General features: G+C 38.6%; 1 protein-coding gene across 1 annotated transcript in view; it reads right to left on the reverse strand.

The window, feature by feature from the left end:
* The window catches only part of LOC141436444 (uncharacterized), a 168,553-nt gene that overhangs the window by 41,557 nt on the left and 109,494 nt on the right, over window positions 1-17,502 (reverse strand). Inside the window, exon 2 of the mRNA XM_074099468.1 lies at window positions 6,666-6,720. Coding sequence (XP_073955569.1) covers window positions 6,666-6,679 — 14 coding nt within the window. The 5' untranslated portion in view covers window positions 6,680-6,720. The remainder of the gene's footprint in view (window positions 1-6,665; window positions 6,721-17,502) is intronic.

The raw sequence follows: 17,502 nt of genomic DNA on the forward strand, positions 1-17,502 counted from the left end.
GGTTACTGTAACCGGTGACGTTTAGTAAATAATGTCCACCTCTAATTTGCTGATGTAATTTAAAACATGTACGAAAATCATCATTGCACATGAAGATGCTTTACAATCCAGTCCAGGGGTTCGCAGGAGAACAGGCGGGGGTCCAAGTTGGTGTGAAAAAAATGGCGGTTTTACGAGATTTGGTAATATAGTAGAAATGTAGCAGCAGTCTACCGAAAACAGTAAAAAAAGTGGTCTACGAGAAGAAGTTTGGGAACCTCTGCTATAGGCCTTATAAATAGGCTCAGAGTTGCTCAGCGAGCTATATGTAGCTCTTCGGGATTGAAGCAAAATGAGGAGATACTTCCTGAAAAGTTGCCGTTCCCGCTGGACTGCATAGAGATAAACTAATTTGTCTGAAACTAGGAAATAAATAAAATATATAATATCACTAGACAATCGATAGAGAACTCTATTAAATTCAATGAAGAAACCGTGACATATTTGAATTAAGTTCATTATAATAAATAGTAAGTGACCTCTTAGCGTACGCGACACAGTCCCAATACAAACTTATATTTGCGGTTGCCTAAACGTCAAACCTCCATTGACAATAAATACTATTGGAATAAATACATAGAAAATTACATTGAAATTAAGAATCTATTGTATAACAGAGTAAGATACAAAATTATAGGGAGCATGCTCCTATTATATCTGTAAGATTCTATCTTTAAGCTTGTATTAGCGACGGCTTCCTAACGGTAAAAGTATATTGGTTTAAATGCCGCTACAAACTTACGGAGCACGCGGAAAACTTTGGAACTAATCAAACGCCGTACAAAATCGATTGTTTCTATTACCAGTGGCGCCGCTGACGACTGAAACAGAAACTTGGTTTCGTAAGGTCGAAATCGTGATCTTCTATGTTAGGGAAATAAAGGGCAGATCTTTATGGAAAAACCAGGAGAATAACACTATCGGATCAGACGAGATTAAACTCTATACCGTTGGCTTAAAGTGTTTTTGAATGTTTTAGTTTGTGGTTTTGTGCCACTTGAAATAGCACCCGTTTGCATTACTGTTGGAATTGTAATCAAGATGAGTTATGATTGCGTGCGTACAATGACACCCGTGTCCGTATTGTCTAATTCTTTAGTACTCGTGATCGCATTCTCCGTCTCTTTTTACCCTTATCTCATACTGCAGGACAGAGAGAAATCTTGAAAATGGTCGTGGTTTCGAGTGCGGTAGGATAGACAATAAAGCCTCTGTCCGACATGGTTTTAGTGCTAAAGAAGCCGGAATATTACCACGTTTGTACTTTATTATAGCTTCATTAGGACGGCGTTTGAACTTTAGAAGAGGGGCTCTGCTAACACGCGATATTCATATATACGTACCTAGAAAGGTACGGAACCCTTGGTCCGAATCGCACTTGGCCGATTTTTTCACTCTTTCGTGCTAAAACGGCGGTACGGATTTTGATAAAATTTGCTATGCAGCTAGGCAGATATCTGAGTGAACACACATGCTATTTTTTATCTACAACCTCATCTCCCGATTTTTTAACCGACTTCATAATAAAAAGGAGGTGGTTCTACGTTCCACTGTTTGTATTTTTTTTATGTATGTTTCGAAATCGTGGTAGCCTAGTGGTTTGAACTATGGCATCCCAAGCAGAGGATCGTGGGTTCAAACTCGGTATCGCACCTAAAAGTTTTTTGCAATTCTGTGCAATATTACATTTGAAAACCATGGGGACACCGTACTAAGAAATTTAACGATGTGTAGTTCCCAATTCGCACTGGCCCCGCATTGGAACTATAGCCCCAGCCCTCTTATTCCGAGAATCCCACGCCCTGCAGTCTGACGAATACAGGGTGGCTCATTTAGATCGGTCATTATGGGAAAGTCTAAAACTAAAGACATACGAAGATCTGTTCTTAAGAACCATGTCATCGATTTCAGTAACAAGAAAAATTGCATACTAACATTAAAGAAAAACTTGTTATCAGTACGGGAATCGAAAAACTTACATTATTTCTATTTGGATATCAAATAGAACTACAGTTAGAATGAATAAAATGCATTGTTTTCATATTCTTTAATAATGCAAGTTTTGTTTTTCAAAACGTCCGGGTTCGATTCCCGAGTTGTTCCTAAGAACAGATCTTCGTATCGTATGTCTTATAACTATAAGACACATGACAACTGAACAGCAGTCTGAAACTTCAGAATTTCTATACTGACCGATCTAAATGAGCCACCCTGTATAGGCAGAGATGATGATAATGATGATGACTTACTTTCAGAATTTAGCTTTATGAGTGGCTTTGAACAAAACTAAGGTTATCGAGACGCAGCTGTGAACCTTATAACGGCTCGCAGCGTATAAACTTTTCTCTTTAATATACAAGTTAAAATGAAGCTTGCGCTAGTGATGGGAAAGACTTTGCTATGTTCACGGCACCTCCTTTCAATTCGTTACTCCGTGTAAATTGGGTGAGTAAAAAAAGATTGTATTTGGTTCGTTAGTTATTTTATGAGAAAATATCGGACACTAAGTACTTTTTCTTTTGTCAATAGAAAGAAAATAAAAAAAGGTAAAGCGAGTCAAAGTTCGGGAGAAAAGAGTTAAGTGATTCCACTGAGGCGTAGCTGACGCTGCCAAGAGCGTAGTCAGCGATATCGGCAATTTTTGAAAATTTATTAGTTTTTCTTTTACAAATATACTATTTTACTCGCAAATGTGATGAAAAACATCGTATGTCGCACGGGCGGTACTAAAATTACTACTAATCGACTTCGGGCTTCTAATAGACTCTCGTTCGTAATTCCTTATTTACCGCCTTTAAGACACAATGTACTAATGTTCAATTGACAATAGGAAAATACGTCTCCTATACTTTCTGATAATTTAGCTGACGGACTACCTAATTAGAATCTTAAAGACACCAGTCTAATACTTATAGTCTACTAGTGTTTACCCGCGGTTTCGCACACGTAAATCATTAGATCAAGCAGCTGAATTGAAATTCAGGGTTTTTAAAAATTCCCGTGGGAATTCCCGAAATTCAAATGACGTTACATTAAAAACAATCATGTCAAATTTCATGTCTCTTAGCCCAGCGGTTGTTTCGAGATTTTATCCCTATCCCGTGGGAATATCGGAACAAAAAGTAGCCTATGTTTTATTCCCGATGTCCAGCTATCGACATATAAAATTTCATCCAAATCCGTCAAGCCGTTTCAGCGTGAAGGAGTAACAAACACACTCACTCACTCATAAACTCGCATTTATAATATTAGTAGGATTAAGTATAGTTTCTCGTGTGTTACTTTTTAAACACTGGCCCTGGTTTCTCTGACCGGCAACCGGTGACCGACACGTGTCTTTCAGAGAAACCAACCTCAAACATTCCCGAACAAAACATTCGAACGTCGTCGTTCGCGGACACGCGTCGGTAACCGGTCGCCGGCGGCGGGTGGTCAGAGAAACCAGGGCCTTAGGAGACTTAGGAGGTTCTAAAATAGTGAATTTAGGTTTGTATGCCGTTACAGAGCAAGCTAGCATATACAACTTGAAAAAAATGAGCTTGAGACCCTGAAGACAGTGTTGTGGCGCGCCATGGAAGGCCTATGTCCAGCAGTGGACTGCTGTACGCTGAAGATGATGATGATGATGATAGTGAAAAATTACCAAAAGGAAGCTTTCACGTAAAAACCGCATCGAAATCAGTCCAAACAAGGAAGGACATTTTCGTCAAGCTTATAGCACCCCTCCTTTTGTGTCGGGGGTTAAAAACCTTTATTCCATCCCTAGACACAATCTCCGGCATTATTCAAGAGCCTGCCTTAAAAAGATAGCACTTACTCCTACGTTCAAAATCCAACAACACTAAGAAAACCACCAGGTACCGGGTCGGAGAACCCTCTCATGCGAGTACATGACTTGCGTTAGAAATGTGCACGGAGTGCCTCCATGTTATTCCATCACCGTGGTCGATTTGAAATTCAATTTCGGACATTGAGTAGGTACGGAAATAGAGGTGAATTTAAACGGCGGAACGTAAGCCCTTGCTCTCTTTCTCACATATGGTGATGTTAATGGCTGTGAATGCAATAGAGAGCAATGCAATGTTTTCAAAGTTTTTTGAAATTAACCACGAGCTTTACGTTGAAGGAAAACATCGTGAGGAAACCTGCACACACCTGTGATGTAATTCAATGGTGTGTGTGAAGTTCCCATCCGCAATGGGCCCGCGTGGGAAGTACGGCCCAAGCCATGAATGCCCTCTCATTCTGAGAGCAGGCCTGTGCCCAGCACTGGGACGTATTATAGGCGGGATGTCAATGGAACACGTACCTATTCAGCATTAAACAGCATATACTTAGTGTATATATGTATACTTACATATTTTTTTCCATATAGCTACTTATATATTTTTTTACTTTCCTTTGTAGTCGAAATGAAAAGCAGTGTTTAACTCGGGAAAAACACCAATATCACACTCGAAGTATGCTCGGGTGCCAAATTATCTGGTGTGATATTGCTTCTTTTTCTCCCTCTTTGAACAATCTACCTACTATGGTGCTCGTAGACTAGATACAGCAATATTAAATTCCAGGAAACCCTCGTCGCTTATTGGCTAAAAGTGCCTATGACGTTGCACCGTTGCGAATAACCAATCAGCGAGCGTGTAACATGAAAAACAGGGCATGAAAACGAACGTAGTGGTCCATTAAACGTTATTGAGTTTTTGTGACAAAGTAACGAAGTGAATCGCGACCTCATTTAAGTTTTTGTTTGTCGATATGCAATAATTGGGTTTTTGTGCACTTGATACTTTTTTGGCGAAGGCTGGTGTCAGTAAATATTGTGGTCTACTGATATTCCATCCTCCTGCGGTCCGAGTAAAATTTTTGTTTTGTGAACAGAAAGAAATAGTACATTGTTGTGAGGCTGGAAAGTGAGCAATAGACGGACGAGTTAGTTTGAAGGGGGGTTAGTCTGAACAGAAGGGGAGGCCTTCGATAATACTAGTTCATCTATTTCACTTTTGGCCGAGACTAAATATTGTGTTTTCACGATCACTGCGAGGAAATAAAAAACATTTATCACAGAACAATAACAATCCAAAGACTGCGTTGCTCCCGCCGTGTGACACTCTTTACCGGCCCGGATAATACCTACCGATGGAAATACCAACCCGATTTTTCTTGTACACGCCCATAGAAACTCATGTATTTAAATAAGTTTAAAGTTCTTAATTAATTGAAAAATTTGTACTTCACATTCACATAGTACATTCGGCAGTTATTCATACAATTATTTTGTACTTTATAAAGTACGCGGGACTTAAGAGGTTAAATTAAATAGGATTAGGAGAAGGTTAGGCGCCCCATTAAGTGACGATAAAATATTTAATTTAAGAAAAAAAACAGCAATAGGTGGCTCCACTGCCCCTAGCAGCCCCGGGCCGTGACCCCCGTGGCCCTAGAGTACAAGCAAATAAGCCCCTGTCGTCGACTGTACTATTCTTGTACGGTTTAGAGATTGCGGACGAAGCCGCAGGTCAAAGCTAGTTAGTGCCTATTGTGATATTGACGGAACCCAAACAGTGACGGACACGCTTGGATGGTTCTTGATTGGTTAGTCAGTCTATAAATTATGAAGATTTAGGCCAATTTAAATACGAACGGTCAAGGCGAACGGATTCCATCCGGGCCGAGTTGCATAACAACTAATATTAGGTTAACTTTGTTTGTGTGAACTCTGCGGAACTACTGAACTTTTTTTTGGCCTTGTTACTATTAACGTCTCTACCGTGAACTCATGTTTCTATAGTCCCAAGCGTTCATCAAAAGTCCAAACGGACTCTTTAACATTTAGAACAATTACAGACCTGCTAACGTTTAGGAGGTTCATCGTGCATTTTCTATTGGATTAGGCGATGAACCTCCTAGATGACGTTAGCAGTTCCGTAATTGTTCGAAATGTTAAAAAGTCCGTTTGGACTATTGATGAACGCTGGGACTATAGGAACGTGAGTTTACGGTACACATTACACCGTATCATGCCCTGACCCTAACAGGAACGTGTCAGACGGAGTGTCAAACGGAATTTCAAACGCATACATGACACGCGACGCCGACGGTTGGTTACGAAATGTGCCAGTGGACATAGTCTCATACTTTTCAATAATAACCTAACCATAAAAATTTCATTTTCAATAAAGCTTTTTTTGCTGACTGTACTTGCATTGTCACCCAAACTACATTTGCATACCAAATTTCAAGTCGATGCTATTAACCGTTAAAGTCCGTCCTGCGGAGACGACTGGACTACCAGGATGTCACTACCAGATTATTGTATCGTCACGTGATTTATATAAGTATGCCAAATTTCAAGTCAATCCGACTACTGGAAGTTGGTCGAATTTAACTTGCAAGATTTGACTACAGACAGACAGACAGACAACGGGACAGGTGAAACACGTTGCTATTACGCTCATGTCCTCGCGTACTTTATAAAGGACCAATTAACACTAAGAATAACGGCCGAATGTACTTTATAAAGTACAAATTGTTCATTGAACAAAGAATTCTAAGAATTTTTAAATAATATCCAAAATAACAAAGCAGGTCAACCATATTTATCTATGGCATATTTCAGACCTTACCTCTCTGAATCCATGGTGTTTCTAGCTCGAATCCAGGTCGTCGAAGTTTGCGGATCTGTAACAAAAGGTACACTTTATAATCTTTGCTTTAAAGATAACAATAGCTTAGCAATAAGGTAACCTGTCCACTGTCCAACTCCCCCGTTTGCTACTCTATTCAATTTTTGGTGCATCTCAATTGAGCCAATCGCAAGCAAGACAGTAACGTCAAACCATCGACATGTATGTATAGACTGGTTGATTCGATTTGTAGCATTCGAACATGGCGGATGTAGACGATATCTAATTTTGGTATTTCTGCTTCTTTGGCTAGTTGAAGTATAATTTTGATAGTGTTTTATGCGGCGATTAACCTTAACAGTGAACAGTGATCACAAAATTCTATATTGCTCTCGTGTCTGTCATTTTTTAATGCGCAAGTGGTCTCCGCGTGGTTTCTGGAATTTTGCTATCAAGTTGCAAAAACTACAATCACCGTACAACGTGAATAAGAAGAATATATTTATCTTTAATTTAACTGACATTGGCCGCCATTAAGAGGAATTAATAATTATAGACTGGTTTCGTACGTCAAAACGGCGCACAAAATTTGTTCACGGCGCGAATTTGTTAACCTTTGACTATAGTTTGTTGACGTCCGTGACGGGGGTTGTGTCAAAGTAATATGAATGATTGATGCGCCGCGCGTTTTGTTCCAAACAGCCAGTCTAGTGCGTCTAGGTCTAGGATTGATGGCCGATGGGGTTAGAAGGTTCTCGAATGGCGTCCGCGGACCGGGAGACGAGCTGTCGGTAGGCCTCCAACAAGATGGAGCGGATGCGGAAAGCACAAGGCCGGTCTGAGTGGAGAGTTTTGAGGGAAGCTTATGTCCAGCAGTGGACGTCTTGCGGCTAACATGAGGGTGATGATGAGACAGTCTAGTGGCGTAAGGTACATCTGTAAATGCGTCAAGCGGATCTCTCGACACTAACGCCATCTAGCGATAATTCGCGTGTCACGAAACCCTCATTCATTAGTTTCATTGTTCAAACATAGAACAGCTGAATTCAACAAATCAAGTGAAACTACCAATCAAGACGGACCACAGATAAAAAACGGTTTGATTGGCCAGTTGTCTGAGTTTCATTTGTTTATCTTTAGTTAATTATCCAAAACCGCGAGGCCACTGCTCGAAGCACAACCACAGTATAAATTCAGCAACTAATCTACAATGCGACCTGAGGCCGTACTGTCTAACGTGCTGACGTTCGTGATCGCGTTCACCATCTTTTTTTCTACCCTCGTCTTACCGCGTCACAGCCAGAAGAGCCACTTCTTTGATCTGAACATATGCCACCTTTATAATCAGCCTACGCATAATGTCAGCCTCGCCTGACCGTTTGATAGAAAGAAGTGGTGAAGACGAATGTGATTCCAAGTGACAATAAGGTCTCAGGTTTCATCCTTGGCCGACACATCATCAAGGGCTTACTTTAGTTCAATTTTGCGTCTTACACCGCCGGCGGTGTGTTGGCTGGTAGGTGCATACAGCAGTACTTAAACGTGACTATCGAATATGTGCCGTAGTATCTATTAAGTTATAATCTGTGACAGCGTGCTTGTGTCTATCTAGTGCGAATTCAGCATATTGTTCTGAGATCACATACCGGCTTTATACTGTTGAAAAAGTAATCGGTAAATAAAGTGAGAATCTAGGTTCAGCTGCAATCGATACAATAGACAGTACAGACAGTATTTATCATGAGAATCGTTCTACTTGCCGCGGGAACTAGTTCGAACTAGATCGGTGCCAGGAAATCAGCCTCCGGTTGGCCTGGTCTCCTATTTTTAACCCCCGACGCAAAAAGAGGGGTGTTATAAGTTTGATCGCTCTGTGTGTCTGTCGGTCTGTCTGTGGCACCGTAGCTCTTAAACGGATGGACCGATTTGAACGCGGTTTTTTTATTTGTAAGCAGGTTTTCTAGCCATGGTTCTCAGACATGTTTTATCAGAATCGGTTCAGCCGTTTTTGAGATATTGAACTTTGAAGTGACAAAGTCGGGGGATTTTCCAACTTTTTGTTGGTAAGGTTACGGGGGACGCTCGATTATAATGAAAATTTGCTTTTTAAAGTTGAATATTTTGCAAACAAATCACTGAATCGAAAAATCGTTACGATATCCCACACTACAAGGTTGGATGAGAAAAAAAAACACCCCCACTTTACGTCACTTTACCTCCCACTCTAAAATTTTTTTTGTTTTTTTTTTTATTATTACCATTTTGTCGGCATACTTTACATATATCCCTACTAATATTATAAATGTGAAAGTAACTCTGTCTGTCTGTCTGTTACGCTTTACCACTGAACCGATTTTGATGAAATTTCGTATAAAATATAGGTAGTTTGAACCCGAAGGATCAACATAGGATACCTTTTATTCCGGTAGAGGGCGCCACCGCGCGATAACCTAGATCCGCGCAGAAGAAGTCGCGGGCATAAGCTAGTATTACATATTCGTGCAAAATTACAGCTTCTAGCATTGATAGTCCCTTTGCAAAGCCGCAGACAGACAGACGTGGAAACTATAAGGGTTCCATTTTTGGCATTTTGGCTACGGAACCCTAAAAACAGCTTCAAGCGCGAAGCCGAGGGCTGTAATACAACTACAACTTTATGGAACCTCTAATCCTCAAACCTGCGTGGGCGCCGCGTTGCGATCACTCAGCGGGCCTTCATTAGTTGGGTGTAGGGCTGTACCACCGGCGATATTATCTGCCCAAGCGGAGCGTGTAAATAATCTGACGAGTCCTCCCGCTCTAGATATAGGTTATCAGTTTATTTTATTTTTTTATTTAAATGGCATATGCTAATACACTCAATACAGTATTTGACAACTCCTGATTTTGCCATATCTTAATATTATTATGAAAATTTAGATAAACAGATAGTGTTTAGCGAAGAGAAAATTTAAATCGGTTGAAAATTGGATTTATAGTGATTTTTTGAAAAATCTATGTACCTATCTCTTTCTCAAACGCTTTTCTCTATGCAGCAAGTATGGCGGTACTGGCGTGTGACGTCACATGCAGTATGTCTTTCTCTGTCTAATCTTGAATTTCAAACCTTTATAACTTTGTTATTTGTAAAGGTAGCTTAAAAAATGTTTTTCTATTCGATAACAGGTATTGTGTAGTTTTAATTTATAAAACATATACAAAATAGTCAAATACCTTATTTTGGTATCGCCACTGTTACCAGTTTGGTGGCGATTAAGCGCTCAATACATTGATTGAATCATGCACCATACAAAACAGTTCACAGCTAAAAACTAACATGCACAAAATACCTACTTACATTTTTTACATATTTTTTCTAAAAGGTTTGTTTTCAGTCTCTTTTTTAGGACCGGTTTACTACACTTAGGTTTGTCTCATAACCACCTTATTTCGTTAAACGGCCTCGGCATTAAATATTTATTTAGGAGCTGTTTCACCATCCATTGATGAGCGGTAACTGACGGTTAAATGTGATGCCGTCTCCGTCTATTCGAACAGAACAAATAGAGACGGCATAACACCTAACCGCCAGTTAACACTAATCAATGGATGGTGACACAGCCCCTTAACCTTTTCCCGTAATAATTGGCTGGTGGAGGCTGTATTAATTTACCCTCTCGTACCCTCCTCGTGTTGTATTTATTAGTTACGGGGCATTTATATTCATTTAAATAATAGTTTTCTAAAGCAATCAGATACTTAATTTTCATCTCGACAGGTAAAATTTTACAAACTGGAAATAATTCAATGTAATCATCACATTATTATTATATTCTTGTCCACTAAATATTTTACTATTTTGGTTTGTAAATTTTCTACATTCTTTATGTAGGTACTGATGGTGCGCTATATTACCCGACTGCCCGAAGGAGGGTTATGTTTTACGAGCGTATGTATGTATGTAAGTATGTGGGTATGTATGTCCATTTCTTTGGTCCTCGCTGCAGCCTAAACGGCTTATGAGGTATCGTTGGATTCGTCATAACTGTCGAAGTGACATAGGCTATATAATATTTCAATATGGCGTCTGCGAAAAAAAATATGGCGGAGGAATGAAAAAAAAATATTTTGTATTGTAACAATATGTGTATCAAATGAAAGCTAATAATTAGCCCATTCTAAATATATAAGTAGGTTATAATACTTCTAATTTTTCACTTAAATAACAAAAAAGTGTGAAATAAAACATTAAATTTAAAAAATAAAAAAACGTGGGAATATCGGGATAGGAATAAAATCTAGAAATAACAACCGCTGAGCTTAGGGTCCTTAAATTTGGTATATAGGTAGCTGGACTTTTAGAATAACACATAGGTTACTTTTTATCCCGATATTTCCAACGGTCAAAACTAAAATTCAAACTTGACGAGTGATATTGTCATAACTAAGTGTCATAAAAGAGGCAAAAAATAAGATATATAAAAAAACACCTTTTTGACCTTTTTTTGCTAAATATATACATACGGACTTAAAAAGAGCGTCATAAATTAAGCGCTTTTATAATGTTTTAATGCGCGTAAATAACTAAGTATTCAAAATTATTTTTTAAAAATTAAAAGTTTGGCACTAGTGGGTCAAAATCATAATTTGACAACCCTAAGAAGCTAGTTATTTTAATATAATAAAACAATAACCACCCACAGCCAGTGCAATCGCATCTTGCTTCGTTTATCCATTGTATTAAAACAAAGCCTATAATAATGTGAAATACAAGGTAAAGCCACGTCTTGGATACAGCGTTTTATATTGCGAGGTTACGAGGAAGTCGAGTTTTTTTAACATACATAGTTTGACATCTACAGCACGAGCCGAGAATTCCCAGTTTTTTAATTTCAGAAATATTTGTACTGCATTTGCATATCGTCAGGTGACAAGTTAAAGTCACTAATTACTAGCTCGGTGTCCGTCAGAGGTCAGAATTCTCGTGGCACTTTTCAGCTGTCATAGTCTTCTCGTTCATCGAATTTCGATATACATATTTTATCGATACATGTGGTACATTATGTGGTCTTATCGCTAAAGAGCTGTCTCTGTCCGATAAGTTTTAAAGTGGAAAACTGTGTAATAGGGATTTGCATTGCAATGAAAACAATGAAAAATTAATATTTAACAATTTCACAATTAATCAGTTCAGTTTAGTGTTTTTGTTTACATAATTACTTATAATAAATAATTAAAATAGTCTTGATTTAACTTCTATGTAAAATTTCCAAAAAGTTCCAAAGCTTATCTCGAAAAGATCGCTCATTTGCGATAAGATTGTGTGTTGCTTACTTGTACTCGTGTATTTAAAATATCAACACTGTATTTGTCGATATACATATGTATATCGGAAGTCGTTAAAGGAGAAGTCCCTATGACAGCTGAAAAGTGCCACGAGAATAACAGCCTCTACTAATAAGTCATTAGATATATTTTCTACAGTATGTAGACCGTGATTACCTTTTAATGATCTAATATTTCGACATTTAAGTTAGGGATGGGTTATGCTTGCTAAATCGCGTACCAGGGCTTAAAAGTACGTCCACCTTCTCATACCAGGTGCAGAAACCAGGTATCAAAATACTTTCAAAGTATTTTCTGTCCAACGCAATGAGTCGAATACTTGCTTCCTTGCAAGTTTAAATTAAACCTTGTTGCTATACAGATAAGATTCAAAATATTCCAATCAAGACGTAAAATACTTTGAAAGTATTTTATTTTACGTATAAGCACATCTGAACCTTATGTGTATGAATATAAGATATAATTTTTGAATCAGTTTGTATTTACGATATAATTTTTGACTTCGTCGTAGTAGTACTTACTTTGAAGGGACAGTATACTTTAATGGAAAAAAAATCACCGGTGGTAGATTTTTACATTCATAAGTGCTTGTTATAGCCTAAATTGAATAATGATATTTTGACTTTGACTTTGAATCATTCTGCGTTAAGCCGGTACAAATTACCGCTACCGCTTATCGCTCATACTTTGCAGTGCCGCAGCCTTACCAGAATCATAACATTAACGACGTCATTAATCGAGTATATCGTCGCTTGCGCAGCATTACAAGGGATTTAACGGATTTGCTTAATTTCATATTAAAAGGAGAGTATGGGCGTTTTGTTGTAAAAATAACAAAGTCATGTGACGAAATATAACATTAAATGTATTAATTAGAAGGTATGAACCATCATGTCATTCTCGACCTACATTTACACGTCCCAATGCGGCACAGGCCTCGTCTCAGAATGAGAGGGCTTGGTAGTTAATACGCGGACCCAGTTTGCATTGGAAACTTACCGGTGTCACAGACTCCATTGGATTCTTTCGCAGGTTAATGTAAATTTCCCCACTAATCCCCACAATGCAAAACATTACAGAATTAAAATAATGAAAATAGGTACATTGGAGAATTCGGGGTAACAAATAGCCTATATGTTATTCCAGAGGTCCATTTGCATCCCAAATTTCATCCAAATCTGTCCAGCTTTTTAATGGCATACACCATCTACCACCCCAGCCTATATACGTCCCACTGCTGGGTACAGGCCTCCTCTCAAAACAAGAGGGCTTGGGCCACAGTTCACACGCACCATTGAATTGCTTCGCAGGTTTGTACAGGTTTCCTCACGATGTTTTCCTTCACTGCAAAGCTCGTGGTAAATTTCAATTGTAATTCCGCACATGAATTTCGAAAAACTCAGAGGTGCGAGTCGGGGCTTGAACCCACGACCCTCTGCTTGAAAGGCGATAGGTCAAACCACTAGGCCACCACGGCTTATAAAGTATACACACACGCTAAGAAACATTCTCTATTAGTATTTTTATATTAGTAGGTATTAGGATACAGCTATGACTTATACTTCGTTTTTTTAGCATTAGAAAAAGGGTAGGTAAACAATCTTGCAGAGTCTTTTTAATGTAAAACGTTTTAAAAAAAAACAGTAGCTATTACTTATGATACCAAAAGCATGTAAATGATCATATGACCATGTTAATTGTTACATATTTATTTGCTGTGACTTATTTTTCAAATGTGTTTTTCACTAAAAAGACGCGCCGGGGGTTAAAAATAGTCAAATGCCGCTTCTAAAAAAATCTAATGTTTCGCACATGAAGCGAAGTTACTTACCTTAAGTCTACCCTTTCACAAGGACTCGTTTTAGTATTGATTGAAGCTTTTTATTCAAACTTTGGATGGCGAGGTCAAATAAGACAGAGGTGACACTTAGAAGCACTCTGCTCCGTTTGGCTTAGAAAGAAGGGGGGTTTTATTGGACGTCGGCTGTCAGGACATTAATAAACTGAACTGAGCGACTATTTCACAAGCTTTTATTTAATTTGCAGAGTATGTAACAGGTATCAGGTATCTAGGGATGGTAATCGATGGCGAAATAATCGATTAATTGATAATCGATTATTTTAACTGTGTCGATTTCAATTAATCGATTAAGGGCGCTCATGGTATCGATTAGTCGATTAATCGAATCGATATCGAACATTCCTACGTTGTTGCCAGATGTACCGCTTTTCCGCGTTTTACACCGCCTTTTATAAGGAGGTACGGCACACTCTAGGTGCGAAATTCAAACTTTTTACAGTTTAAATGTGTTTAAAGTGAAATAAAATGGGTTACACTATTTCCCGGCCGTAAAATACCGACATGGAAATACCGACCCGATATTTCGTGTACTCGCCCATACAAACTGGTGTGAAACTGACAAGAGTTTCTATTCGGGAAATAGTATCACCCATTTTATTTCACTTTAAAAAAAAAAAATCGTAAAATATCGATTAATCGGTGTAAAATTATCGATTAGATCGATTGTTTAAATTTTTCGATTAATCGATCACCTACTTCTCGATAATTTTACATGGATTAATCGAATCGATATCGAACATCCCTACAGGTATCATCATCACCATCATCATCTCGGCCGTAGGATGTCCACTGTTGGACATCTAGCCTCCCCCATCAACAGGTATGAGCGGGTCAAATCTTGCAACATTGAATTTGACCTCCAGTCGTCAGATTGACTTGAAATTTGGCATACTTAGGTAAATCTGGTAACAATGCAATAATCTCGCAGTGACATCTTGGGGGTCCAAGCAGGATCGTCTCCGCAGGACGGAACTCCTCAACGGTTCATGGCGTCGACTTGAAATTTGGTACGGAAATGTAGTTTGGATGACTATGCACGTACAGTCAACAAAAAGTACAGTCTGCAAAAAGCTCGTATTAAAATTTAATGTTAAACAAAAAACTTATTATAAACTGAACTCAGGTTGTATACCTAAGTATTTTACCATCCGGTATCCGGCCGGATAGTACGCAACTATCCGGTATTCGGCCGAATAGAAAAATAGTGACCGGATATCCGTTGCATCTCTAGTATCAGATCACTAGGTAGGTCTGACCTATTGTGCTAATTTACATTCGAAATTTACAATGAGTTTTGAAAAATTCAATGATGTGTTGACTTTGATTGAAGCTACCATTCCGCACTGAGCCGGCGTGGAAACTGCAGCCCACGCACTTGTGCCCAGGAGTGTATCTATATAATGAATATGTATTCCTGAATAAAGTTGCATTTTTGGTAAAATTATGTTGATTATTTCCTTTTGAAGTACTGAACCCAAATAAACCAATACTATTCTCAACAGAGGTTTTTCCGAACCGGTGGTATTTTTTTTGACATTTTTAAGTGCTTGTTATAGCCTAAGTTGAATAAAGATATTTTGGCTTTGACTTTTTTTATCTGCTACCTTGTCTGTTAATAATACGTTTATCGCTTTCCCACAGAAAACATGCACACATACACACAAAGTAATCGGTTCTCAGCGGCCTGAAGAGGTAACCAGCCAGGGTTACTTTTGCATTTTTATTATTAGTACCAAAGGATAATAAAGAAAATTCATAAAATCATAAACAACTAACCAAAAGGCCTTTGGGAACTGACATGTTCATTATCGTTTGATCAAAGTTCCATAAACAATAAAGATTAAAAAAAAAAAAACTAACCAAAAGCAGTTTTAGGACTTATAAAGTTTGTTACTAACACACAAAATTATTAAATAGTATAGTTACAATTAATATTTAATTTAAAATAAATTTATCATATATTGACATCAGTTTATTATTCTAAGTCTGGTCACCACCCAGGATTAATTTTAAACTGACGGATAAATGTGACACCGACTCGCGTCTGTTCAAACAAAAGAAACAGAAACGACATCATATTTATCCGTCAGTTAAAATTAATCAATGGGTGGTGAAACAGCCCCTAAGTTAATTAATTATACTCTACAAGTTGCAACCTGCACGGAGTGTCATGCGCATGTTTGAATTAGCTTAATTTTATTTGTACGTAAAACTAGGCCGGATATCCGGCTATCGGCCAACGGTCCCGCCGAATATCCGATATCAGGCCAAACCACTATCCGTTTCATCTCTATCTGATACTTATTTATTTTATTTTTATTTTTTATTTGACTGGATGGCAAACGAGCAAGTGAATCTCCTGATGGTAAGAGATCACCATCGCCCATAGAGACCTGCAACACCAGGGGTATTGCAGATGCGTTGCCAACCTAGACGTTTAAGATGGGACACCTCAAGTGCCAGTAATCACCAGCTGTCTTACTCTCCACGCCGTAACAAACAACACTGCTGCTTCACGGCAGGATTAGCGAGCAGATGGTATTTGCACTAGGTCCTACCACCTGCAAAACTGATACTGATCTGACTACTACTTTTTTTTGTCTGTCTAGTCTAGATGCTTCTACAAGATACCTATAATATCTTACGCAAATGTACACATATTGTTCAAAGCTCCGTCTCTTTCTACCCGCATCCTATGTCGTGTCACAGAAAGAAATGGTGAAAACGATTGAGATTCCAAGTCCATTTGACAATAAGGCGATATGGCGCTATATTATATGTACCTAAATTAACGTTTAACGTTTGGGCTCCACAGGAAACCAGCGTTAGGTACTGACATAATAATATGTAATGTGTGGCAAAACGTGATGAGTGGAGGCCCTTTTTGGTGCCCCTGTCATGTCACCAAGTAACTTAGTTCCTTCTAGTTTAACCCCCTGTTCACTGACGGATAAATGTGATGCCGTCTCTGTTTGTTTTATTAAAATAGACAGAGGCAGGTGATGAAACAGCCCCTTGGTTTATGAACCAAAACAACAAGTAAATCTTTTTTTTTTTTCGAACGGACTGTTGCTGTTAGCCTCAGACGGCTTTTACAGCTTACCGGAGAGAGGGCGAGCTGCCAGATGGGCCGCTCAGCAAAAGTAAATCTCTCTTTCTTCCTTGCTTTAAATAGCTCAGAGATAGCGACTACCGGCGATTTAGTTTCTTCAGTTGCATTAGTCAAACAAGGTGTTGTACTGAATAAATAAAATGATAAACGACATCGGCGCAAATCTCGGTACGTGCTAGCAAATGTATTAACAATAAATTATTCACGTAATGGCGGCTCGCTCTCCACTTGCGTCTTGAAGGGCTTATGTTATCGGCAAACGAAAAGTTTGCCGAACCAACAAAAAGTTCGAAAACCCCCGACTTTGTCACTTCACAGTTCAATATCTCAAAAATAAAACCAACAACTAGATAAGAGTGCCGCTACCACGATAGTTTTTTGTGCATAAGCCATAGTTGACAACCCTAGAGCTACCTAAGATTGTTTTTTTGGAATCTTTTTGTATTTTTTATTTCAATTGCAAATTTTTACTTTTAAAGTTTCTCGATGAGGGACTGCTTAAGTGGCTAAATAAGAAACAAACAAGCTGAGATATGAGG

The sequence above is a fragment of the Choristoneura fumiferana genome, chromosome Z (assembly GCF_025370935.1).
Source record: "Choristoneura fumiferana chromosome Z, NRCan_CFum_1, whole genome shotgun sequence".
Taxonomy (NCBI): Eukaryota; Metazoa; Arthropoda; class Insecta; order Lepidoptera; family Tortricidae; genus Choristoneura; species Choristoneura fumiferana.